The sequence below is a fragment of the Myripristis murdjan genome, chromosome 23 (genome assembly GCF_902150065.1).
Source record: "Myripristis murdjan chromosome 23, fMyrMur1.1, whole genome shotgun sequence".
Classification (NCBI taxonomy): Eukaryota; Metazoa; Chordata; class Actinopteri; order Holocentriformes; family Holocentridae; genus Myripristis; species Myripristis murdjan.
The window spans coordinates 25042400-25054259 of record NC_044002.1 but is presented as its reverse complement, the minus strand read 5'-3'; the positions used below and the strand labels follow the sequence as shown (position 1 = coordinate 25054259).

The 11860-nt window shown below is 42.4% G+C and overlaps 1 protein-coding gene across 1 annotated transcript in view; it reads left to right on the top strand.

Moving 5' to 3' along the window:
* The first annotated feature begins 631 nt into the window (after positions 1–631).
* Positions 632–11860, top strand: part of LOC115355361 (NACHT, LRR and PYD domains-containing protein 3-like) — a 55554-nt gene continuing 44325 nt past the window's right edge. Inside the window, exons 1-2 of the mRNA XM_030046131.1 lie at positions 632–638; positions 2336–2449. Of these exons, the coding sequence (XP_029901991.1) occupies positions 2382–2449 (68 nt within the window). The 5' untranslated portion in view covers positions 632–638; positions 2336–2381. The remainder of the gene's footprint in view (positions 639–2335; positions 2450–11860) is intronic.

Genomic DNA, 11860 nt, shown 5'->3' with positions numbered 1-11860 from the left:
CTTAATATTAAATAAAAAAAAAATAGTAAATTCAGTAATTGAAATAAATTTTTGTTTTATTTTGGTAATCACTTTCATAGTAAACCGTGAGTGTACATGGTTAGGAGTGTAATAATCAGAGTTACCATGAAGTACCATGTAGTAAAACTGTGGATACTACATTAAAACATGTTTTTTCATGTTGACTTGTTGTGTGTCAGTAGCAGCTCATGTATGTGCAGCAGTGTTTCCCTGCGTGGCCGCTCAGCCGGACAAACAGCAGCGCGTTCACAGCGGAGGAACACTGCAGTGTCAACATTTGGCCACCAGGTGTCACTGTTGCATGTCCTCTGTGATGCGTCCCAACCGGGAAATCAACACCAGTGGAAACAGACACAGCGAAATAAACTGGATACAAATGCAACAACAACAACAACAACAACAACAACAACAACAACAACATAAAGAAGCACTGAAAAGAGCTTCAACGTCTCTCTCTCTCTCTCTCTCTCTCTCTCTCTCTCTCTCTCTCTCTCTCTCTCTCTCTCTCTCTCTCTCTCTTTCACTTTTATTTCGATGTGATCAAACTGCGCACTGCTCCGAGCCCGGCGGACTACTTTCCTCAAGCTGTGGCAGCAGATTACCGACAACATGGAAAGGTACTGTAACCAGTATTTAACTTTTTAAACTTTACTGTAATTGCCGCTGTCGACTGGTGTGACTGTAATAAGACAATAAAACGGAGTAAACCTGCTTTCCATTTCTGATTAGAGGTTTGATGATATGTGTGCAGCCTGCAGGCCGACACTGTTTCTGCTCAAAACGCTAAAACTTATCAAACGGCTTTATTACACTTTTAATGAGACGTTTTCAAACGTGTTGTAACCAGAGCAGGAAGACTGCTGCTCAGGTCACTGCAGGTCATGTGAAGTTCATCATGAACCATTTGACTCCTTTGACTCTTGATATTTGGTCTCTGGTGTGGAACAAGGAAGTGTTGATGAGGAAGTTTTTCTATGGAGGCTGTTTGTTCATATTTATTCAGGTCGAGGCCTGTTTCAGAACTGTTTCAGGCTAACAGGCTTAAATCATCATAAACATCACTTTTCTTCATGTTTCATGAAATCAGTCCTGCTCATGGTCATCGATTGCTGTACTGTGTATTGTGTGGCCTCTGGCTGCTGAGCGCCCTCTGGTGGTTCTTTAGATTTACAGCTGCTTGACGCCCAGCAGCTTCACAGCTTGTTGACTGTCTGCTGCTGTCACACACCTTTCCTTCAGTCCATCAGCACAGAGCCCAGCTCTGTGCTCACACCTCATTCACTTACATTACATTTGCTTGGATTCAGTCTGTGTCCCTATATGTGGAAATGCAACTGATTAAAAAGTAATCAGATGAAAAATAAAATAAAGCAGCTTCTGTGGCTGGTTCACTAAAAGTTAATTTCTCAGCGTGGTGGTCTTCCTCTCTGTCTGCCAGGATCCAGCAGGAGAATCCAGACAGCTGTGTGAGAGACCCGTCTAAGAAAGCTGGAATCAGTTTTAAAGATGAAAAGAACTCCTCTGACTCTGAGTAAGTTGTCTGATATTTAAATATATAGTTGACATTTAATGTTTTTCCCATGACCTTTCCTCTAGCGCCACCAGCAGGCCCAGCAAGACATCTGCATTAGAAATAAAGGGCCTGTTTCTCCACAGAGGGTTTGCTGAGCACCGTACTCTGTTTCAGGCCTGTCCTGTTTAAAAATCATGCAGTGACACATTCACACCCAGGAGTTCAGTACAACCAGACTTTTGTTAATCAGCCTCTGGGAGCTGCAGAGTAAAAGCACAATGTCTGACATCTGAACACATCCACTCTTCACTGAATTTCCAAAATATTCTTTGGATTTGAACTTGTAACCTTGTACTCAAAATTTGGAAACCACTGCCCCTCTTTAGTTAATATTTTATCTCAACCAGGATCAATCAGGAGAGATCAGACTCACCTGTACCCAGCTGTGTGTCCATGAAGAGTGACCGGTCTATGGATCATCCTATTAATTTCAAAGATGGACACCACTCCACTGACCTGAGGTAAGAATTTCAAACAGATGAGTTTGTTGTTTTCCAGCTCTACTGAGAAGAAGTGGGAAGTCATGATGAGACACAGATGATCTCTTGATGAAGTTTCTTCAGAGCAGCAGCATTTACATTGAGGTTCACCTGCTACTGATTCATTTCTATGATTATTATGGGCTGCTGTGCGCTTTTTATGAGCTAAATATTGGTAAAACTGAGATGTCCTTAGATTGCTTCAGGCTTCTCTAGATTAAGAACTGCTGCTCTTCATAAGATGATCTTTTATCTCAACCAGGATCAATCAGGAGAGACCAGACTCCCCTGAACCCAGCTGTGTGTCCATGAAAAGTGACTGGTCTATGGATCATCCTATTGATTTCAAAGATGGACACCACTCCACTGAACAGAGGTAAGAATTGAAAACAACTGGGGCACCCCAGTATCTCAGCAGATAAGAGCGTGTTGCACTTGTTAAGGCCAAGTCCTGATGCAGTGTCCTGGGTTTAAATCAGACTTTAGGCCATTTGCTCCATGTCCTTCCCTCGGTCTCCCCCACATTTCCTGTCTCTCTCCACTGTGACTATCAAATAAAGCAGAAATAACAAAACAAACAAACAAACAAACAAAAAAACTGTAAAAAAGAAACAGGTCAGAAACATGGTTACATAGCAGCTCACCATCCTCTGCAGTAGTTGTACCAGGACAGGACAGGTCTAAAGGAAAGGGGGGCGGGGTGATGATTTACATTAAAGACACCTTTCACTGGAATCCAATGAAGTGGTCATCTGGCAGTGACTTTGAGTGTGTTGGTTTAACTGTAACTCTTTCATCTCAAATGTTCTTTGTTCTTGTTGTTTTGTACCGCCCTCCCTCCTCTAACAATTAATTTTATGAAAATCTGAAAAACATGCTAAAACTGTGAGATTTGAGGAAAGCAGTCATATTGACTGGTGATTTCAATATCAACTGGGAGGACAGGACAAACAGGAAGGCCCTCAAACAGACCACAGATATTTTTGATGTAACACAATTGATTGATGGGCCTACTAGAATAACCACCTCCTCTCAAACACAGATTGACTTGATCTTTAGTGACAGACCTGAAAGGATAGTGAAGACATTCAGTTCAATGTTGCACAATGTTTTTCCTACATGTGTGAGAATCTCATTCCAGTGAATATCACGTTTCACACTTTTAACATTAATATAACACAGAGCAAAGTACAAATGATTATAAGCTTACTGTACATGTACAACTTCAGAACCAGTTAGAATGTTATCAGGTGAAAAATCACAAGTTGTTTCTGAGTTCAAATATCTGAGCATCCTCATTGACTCTCAGCTATCTTTCATGTCTCATGTAAAAATTTTGTGTCACAGGTTCCTGTTTAACCCATTTAACTTCTGATGTACCAGAAATGCAGTGACCACCGATGCAGCCAAATTGTACATGAATTCAATGATAATGTCACATCTCACCCACCGCTTAACATCTTTTGCACAAGCTAAAGCACTTAAGCCACTTGAAACTTTGTACAAACAAACTCTCAAAGTTTTGGGATGGAAGTCAAACAACTACAACCACTACCACATTTTAAGAAAATATACAGTTTGAGTTGGGCTAATCTCATCAAGGAATGCAAATCTCTGCCTTGTATTTAAAATCCTCCTCCTGAGGTTCAAACATTAATCACACAGAGGTTCAACCTGAGGAGACTGTGTTGTACCTAATAGAAAATAATTTTTTTAATTTTGTAATTTTAGGTTGCCTTTTACATCTCTGGCCAAATGACAGCAGATGAAAACTAGCCTCTCCGGCTGACTCTGACTCAGTTACAGTTTAACAGTTCATTGGTGTCTGTTGTCCCTGAAAAATAAACTAATAAATAAAAAACATTTTGTTGTTATCCAGCTCTATTCAGCAGAAGTGTGAGGTCATGATGAGATACAGAACTGATCTGTCAATTGAGCTCCTTCACCTCCAAGGATGTGGCATTTACAGTGTGTGTGTGTGTGTGCGTGTGTGTGTGTGCTCTACAGAGTCCACCAGCAGAGCTCAGAGCTTCCCAGTGGTCGGCCAGCCTCAGAGCATCAAACAGACCTGGACTCCATATTTAAGGTGTGTAAATGCACAGCAACACCTTTTACTTTCAGCTGTAAATTTGATGTAAAACAACCATTCTGGTCATAACTTCTTGTCTCATTGGGCTTTCAGTCTCTGTAAGATGGAGTTGAGATTTGTGTTCTACAGTTTTATAAGGGAAGTCAAATTCATATTGTTTAGTTCCCTAAACGTCAGGTGTCTAGGGAACTAAAGGGGAGGCAGCACAAACACTTCAAAGTTTCAGATGTAAGAATAACCACTAAGAAGACAGTGAAGGTGACCATATATTCTAATTGCAGGTACAACAGTGTGGTGATAGTAGCTTTTTTTTAGTGCTCAGAAAGCAACAGTTTTTATGATTTACAATATGTACATGTTGCAGACTAAATGAAATCAAGAGACTCAGTCTTTGAGTAAACAAAAGAAAATAAATGTAAAGGATCACAGGTGTTGCCAAATCAAAGAATAGAAAAAATGAACTGACTCACTAAATCTTGAGTTAGTCCACCTACAAATGAAATAAAACAGAAAGCTAACTACTCTGTCTTCCACATATAAATACAGTGGATGGGAAACCCCTCTTCCCTAGTGTCTCTTAAAAAGGAAAAAAAAACTTGGATGTGCAAATGTGCAGGGTGCCCCAAACATACATAGTCCGGTCCCAAAACAACAACAAATAATAGAACAGGCTACTTTAAATACAGAGAACCCAGACTAAACAAAGGTCTAGGCCTGAAGTAAGAAAGCTTTCAGCAAGTCAAACAAGGAGATGCAAAGACAGAGAGGGGGGACACAAAGCAACAGTGGAGCTTATATAGTAGAGTGGGGCGTAGTTGACTGGAGGATGATGGAGGTCTGATGATTGACAAGGGAGGAGACCAACCATGAGAGGCCAGGAATGAGGAACAGAGATGAGCATGTAGTCTGAACTGATCATGAACAGCTGCTTCAGATGAACTGGTCGACCACACAGAACCTGAGGAGACAGATAGAGGAATAAAGAAAGACGAGGGGGGGGAAGACAAAACAAATCCAACACAGGGTGTGCAGAGCGTTGGCACATAACAATATATTATTCTGTTCCAGATGCTGGAGGAGAACGCTGTCACTTTTGTGAAGAACGAGCTGAAAAGGATGCAGAGGATTCTGAATCCAGATGACCCAGAATGCTTAGGGAGGCAGGGAGAGGATGAGAAGGTGATGGATGATGAGGAGGAAGAGCAGAGGAGCAGCATCAGAGAGGCTTTTCTGCAGATCACACTGCACCTCCTGAGGAGAATGAAGCAGGAGGAGCTGGCTGAGCGTTTGCACAGCAGTAAGAGACTTTAAACAGTTTGAACATGATGGACTACATGTTGGTAGACCAGAGAACAGGACATCTTGATAAAAAGTAATTCATGAACATGGGTCTAATGAGCACAGTTTTATAATTTGTGAGTTAGATGTATTAGAGCTGTAAATTTGAGTGTCGTCGGCATTTTTTAACATCTGCTGATTGATGCACTTTCATTTCTTTTTTCCCATTCAGAAACCTCTCCTGCAGTGTGCCAACATAAAGTCAAATCTAATCTGAAGCAGAAGTTTCAGTGTGTGTTTGAGGGGATTGCCAAAGCAGGAAACTCAACACTTCTGAACCAGATCTACACAGAGCTGTACATCACAGAGGGAGAGAGTCAAAAGGTCAATGATGAACATGAAGTCAGACAGATTGAAACAGCATCCAGGAAACCAGCAGGAACAGAAACACTGATAAAATCTGAAGACATCTTCAAACCTTTACCTGGAAGATTTCGACCAATCAGAACACTGATGACAAAGGGAGTGGCTGGCATTGGGAAAACAGTCTTAACACAGAAGTTCACTCTGGACTGGGCTGAAGCCAAAGCCAACCAGCATGTCCACTTCACATTTCCCTTCACTTTCAGAGAGCTGAATCTGCTGAAAGAGAAAAAGTTCAGTTTAGTGGAACTTCTTCATGGCTTCTTCACTGAGACCAAAGAAGCAGGAATCAGAAAGTTTGATCAGTTCCAGGTTGTGTTGATCTTTGACGGTCTGGATGAGTGTCGACTTCCTCTGGACTTCAAGAACAACCAGATCCTGACTGATGTTACAGAGTCCACCTCAGTGGACGCTCTGCTGACAAACCTCATCACTGGGAACCTGCTTCCCTCTGCTCGCCTCTGGATAACCACACGACCCGCAGCGGCCAATCAGATCCCTCCTGAGTGTGTTGACATGGTGACAGAGGTGAGAGGCTTCACTGACCCACAGAAGGAGGAATACTTCAGGAAGAGATTCAGAGATGAGGAGCAGGCCAGCAGAATCATCTCCCACATCAAGACGTCACGAAGCGTCCACATCATGTGCCACATCCCAGTCTTCTGCTGGATCACTGCTACAGTTCTGGAGGACGTGTTGAAAACCAGTGAGAGAGGACAGCTGCCCAAGACCCTGACTGAGATGTACATCCACTTCCAGCTGGTTCAGTCCAAACAAGGGAACGTCAAGTATCACAGCAGAGCTGAGACAGATCCACTCTGGACTCCAGAGACCAGGGAGATGATCCTGTCTCTGGGAAAACTGGCTTTTGAGCAGCTGGAGAAAGGCAACCTGATCTTCTATGAAGCAGACCTGGCAGAGTGTGGCACTGATATCAGAGCAGCCTCAGTGTACTCAGGAGTGTTCACACAGATCTTTAAAGAGGAGCGTGGGCTGTACCAGGACAAGGTTTTCTGCTTCATCCATCTGAGCCTTCAGGAGTTTCTGGCAGCAGTTTATGTCTTTCTGACCTTCACCAACTCTGGTATGAATTTGCTGACAGAAAAACAGCAAACCTCCCCATCGTCCATGACATCAAGAAATATAGAAGAACTCCACCTGAGTGCCTTGGACAAGGCCTTACAGAGTCCAAATGGACACCTGGACTTGTTTCTGCGCTTCCTCCTGGGTCTTTCAATGGAGACAAACCAGCGTCTCCTACGAGGCCTGCTGACACAGACAGGAAGTAGCTCACAGACCAACCAGGAAACAGTCCAGTACATCAAGGAGAAGATCAGTGAGAATCCATCTCCAGAGAGAAGCATCAACCTGTTCCACTGTCTGAATGAGCTGAATGACAATTCTCTAGTGGAGGAGATCCAACAGCACCTGAGTTCAGGAAGTCTCTCCACAGACAGACTCTCTCCTGCTCAGTGGTCAGCTCTGGTCTTCATGTTGCTGTCATCAGAAGGAAAACTGGATGTGTTTGACCTGAAGAAGTACTCTGCTTCTGAGGAGGCTCTTTTTTATCTGCTGCCAGTGGTTGAAGTCTCCAAAACATGTCTGTAAGTGTCTAGATAACTCTCACAGCAGGAATGGTACCAATAATGCATTTTATCATCCTGAGAACACTGGCAGGGTTTTGCCTTTCTGTCACACGAACATAGAGACAAGCTAATACACACTTTTATCATTTGCAGAACAAAGTATGGTAGGTGAGGCCCTCAACATTTGCTTTTCTAATAAATTTCTATCCAAGCAAATTAAAAACTGGAGAAAATGTTTTCTGTATCATGCGTCAGTTTCACAACAACATTCTGTATCTGCTGGTTGCAGGGCTTCATTGAAGCTACACTTATATTACATGAAATATTCAAATCTAAGATGCCATTGTTTCATGACTACACTATCACACAAAACAGAGAATATCTACATATTTTGTTTACCATTTCATACACATTTCCCTGTAATCCAGCAAGACACACTTGGTATCTTTGGGATCTCTGCTAGAATCTGAAATAAAGATCTGTGGGTTTGAATAAGGTTTGGCTCAGCTGCTTGGGTACTGAGCAGGACTAAAACAGGGGCTAATTTTACACTGGTTGTAAAGGCCATGCAATATCTTTTACAGTGGATTTTAACTTTCTTTTACTGGTCTATTAATCCATTGATGGTTTTCCTACAGACTATTTGTCACATCTGCTTTTAAAGTGATTGCTCTGATTCTTACCCTTACAGTCGTATTTGCTGGTCCGTGTGAATGTAATAAGTTTTGTTCGGTCCATCAGCTCCTTCAATGTATTGAGCTTCACTGGGACTAGTCTTCTCCAGAATGAATGAAGTAAATATAAACCTGCAAACAAGGTGCTTTTGAGCTGCAAACAAAAGCTGGAGAAATGTTTTGAAGGATGCTCAGCAGCACGTTTGTTTGGGATTCATTATCGATGCTCTTTCCCGTCTCTTTGCTTCAAAAATGGCAGAACTGCTTTTTTTTCGTGAACTGCACCTGCATCACCACGCTCTGGTCCCATATTCAATCCCCAGCCTGGAGAGTTAAATAAAACCTGGCTGGCCTATCAAACATCAGTCACATTAAAGTATAATAATTGTGTTTTCATATCTGTTCATCTTCATCCAGGCTGAGTAGCTGTAATCTGTCAGAGAGAAGCTGTGAGGCTCTGGCCTCAGTTCTCAGCTCCCAGTCCTCCAGTCTGAGAGAGCTGGACCTGAGCAACAACCACCTGCAGGATTCAGGAGTGAAGCGTCTCTCTGCTGGACTGGAGAGTCCAAACTGTAGACTGGAGGCTCTCAGGTCAGTATCAGTGAGCATGTAAAGGGTGACCCTGCAAGTTCAACAACCAAATTTAAGAGACATTTTGTTAAAGCACCATACCAGTGATCTTAAATATTTGGTCCATTTTCTACAATTTTCTTTTACTAAAAATAAATTAGGTCATCTGTTAATAATAACAGAAAAATATCTGGCTATATTAAAGTTGAGATGTTTTGCAAAATGTTGAGATGTCAGAGGTGAATGCAGAGTGCAGATAAAGGCGTCAACAGGACATTTAATGAATGAATGTCTGAAAGTCCAGCAGCCTGTATACAGAGAAATCCGTGTATCATTCGTTCTTTCTATTTTCAATTGCCAATCAAAAATTTAAAAAATGATAAAGTGACTGGTTATTTTGTTATTTGTTTTTTAATCTAACACCAAAATCCAAAATATGCCTGGTTTTTCATAGTTCAATTTTAGGCTCGGATCAAAAATACGAAATGGAAAAACGGGAATGAGGACTGAATTTGATTTTATTATTTAATTGGTCCGGTTTACGTGACCCAGAAGTTTGGTAATGAGCGGTAGCTCACAGCAGATCACAGCAGCCAGGTGCATTCAGTCCCGCCGCCCTGATCACTGCCACCATGGATAGTTATTAGGCTACGTGTTGTTTCGAGGACCAAAGCGGGTGGGCGCGGTACCGTCCGGTGCCGCGGTCGGCCCGCCTGATGCCGTCCGGTGCCGCCTGATGCCGCGGCCGACTGGCGCCGCGGTAGGAGTAGTAACATGGAAAGGCGCAAGCCAGTAATTTCGCCTAGGGCGGCAACATAGGCAGAACCGCCACTGTGCAATTTCACAGAAAAGGGCTGGGTTTCCCGGATCGGTTAAGAAGGTCTCCGGAGCTACTACCCATCACTGTTAAGAAGCTCAGCTGATTTTTTCGGTTGTCATGTCCTCTTCTTTTAGTCACACGCTTTGGTCCTCGAAACAACACGTAATAACTATCCATGGTGGCGGTGATCAGGGTGGCGGGACTGAATGCACCTGGCTGCTGTGATCTGCTGTGAGCTACAGCTCATTACCAAACTTCTGGGTCACGTAAACCGGACCAATTAAATAATAAAATCAAATTCAGTCCTGATTCCCGTTTTTCCATTTCGTATTTTTGATCCGAGCCTAAAATTGAACTATGAAAAACCAGGCATATTTTGGATTTTGGTGTTAGATTAAAAAACAAATAACAAAATAACCAGTCACTTTTTCATTTTTTAATTTTTGATTGGCAATTGAAAATAGAAAGAACGAATGATACGCGGATTCAGAGACTGGACTTCTCTCATGTGGTTCATTGTAGCTGAAGTGTCTCATGTGACCAAAGTTTGACATTTTTACCTCAACAACATCCCACCTTCGAGTGAAGCTCAAACTTCTTCTATAGAAGCAGGGCCGAACAAAAAATATAATTCACATTTAAGTATAAGACCATAAGAAGACCATAAAATAATGTTTTGATATCTGTTCATCTTCATCCAGGCTGAGTGGCTGTAATCTGTCAGAGAGAAGCTGTGAGGCTCTGGCCTCAGTTCTCAGCTCCCAGTCCTCCAGTCTGAGAGAGCTGGACCTGAGCAACAATGACCTGCAGGATTCAGGAGTGAAGCGTCTCTCTGCTGGACTGGAGAGTCCAAACTGTAGACTGAAGGCTCTCAGGTCAGTGCTGATCAACCTGTCCAACATGAAAATTTAGTTCCTGATTTACATGAAGCTTCTACTGTCAATAAAGCTATTCAGCCTTTTACAGTAGCCATGATGCCAACATTTAGCACTGATTGAGGATATTTCATTATTTCCTCTCGTCACTGCCTCTGTTGTTAAGACATAAAAAACCAGAAAGGACTTACAGGAGCAGTTTCCTCCAAAGGGTTTTTCTTGGTTTGGGCACCACCTTTGACATATTTTGGGCTAATTTATACTGTTTTGAATGGTGGTTTTTAATTTTATTGTTCTTTTCCTGTGGTTTCCTGCTAATTTTCTGCATGTTTTGGAAAGAAGTCAAGCAATTTTGTCAAAGGGTTCATTTGAAAACGTAATGATGCTCATAAATCCAGGATCTAGAAAAGCCCAGAACTGTGTGGAGCTGGAGGAGAGACAGGGGAAGGACGCTGTTTCTCCTCTGACAAACAAAAAACTACAAATCTGAAGTTCAACCTGCTGCCTTGGACGTTTCATTTAAACCTTCATTTACCTCTGGACTAACACTAATTTTCAGCCTGGAAATCAGATCATTTCAATCCAGATTACGGTTAATATAGAACTATTTCAGACTGGAGTTATTCCAGATTAAAAGGGCATAGTTTAACAAGCATTTGAGTTCATTTTCATATCTAATTTTAGAGTGTCAATCCCAACATAAACCTCGTCTTAAAGGAGAGTTTACCCTCAAAGACTAGAGACTCTATTAAAACACAGTGTGTGTGTGTTTGTGTGTGTGTGTGTGTGTGTTTGTGTGTGTGTGTGTGTGTGTGTGTGTGTCCAGGCTGTCAGGCTGTCTGCTCACACAGGAAGGCTGTGCTGCTCTGGCCTCAGCTATGAGCTCCAACCCCTCCCATCTGAGAGAGCTGGACCTGAGCTACAATCATCCAGGAGCCTCAGGAGAGAAGCTGCTCTCTGCTGGACTGGAGGATCCAACCTGGAGCCTGGAGGCTCTCAGGTGTGGAGAGACACACACACTGTCTTCTAGAGGCCTGAGAGGCGTTTTCTCAGTCATGCTGAGAAGCTGAGTCATGTTTAATGTTGAAGGTTTCATGCTGGATATGAGTGATGTTTCCGCTAAAGTTTCTATGAGGAAAGTTATTAAATGCTCATGTTTCTATTGTAAAAATGCTCTTTGTTTATTCCTCCTCCAGGGTGGACCATGGTGGAGAGCAGATGTTGAAACCAGGCCTGAGGAAGTGTAAGTGTGTTTTTACTCTTATTCCTAAAAACACAAAGCAGCAGACATTTGGTCACATGATGTGAGTTTGACTCTTTATTCAATAATGCACACATTAAAAGAAGACAGGCTGAAAAATGTCTGCTCCATAGTTCAACAGTTTGCTCTTTCCACTGAAGTGAACATGCAGGATGACTTCTCTACTCAAACTGGGAACAAATGCATGAAGAGCACTAGTTTAGTTGGAGGC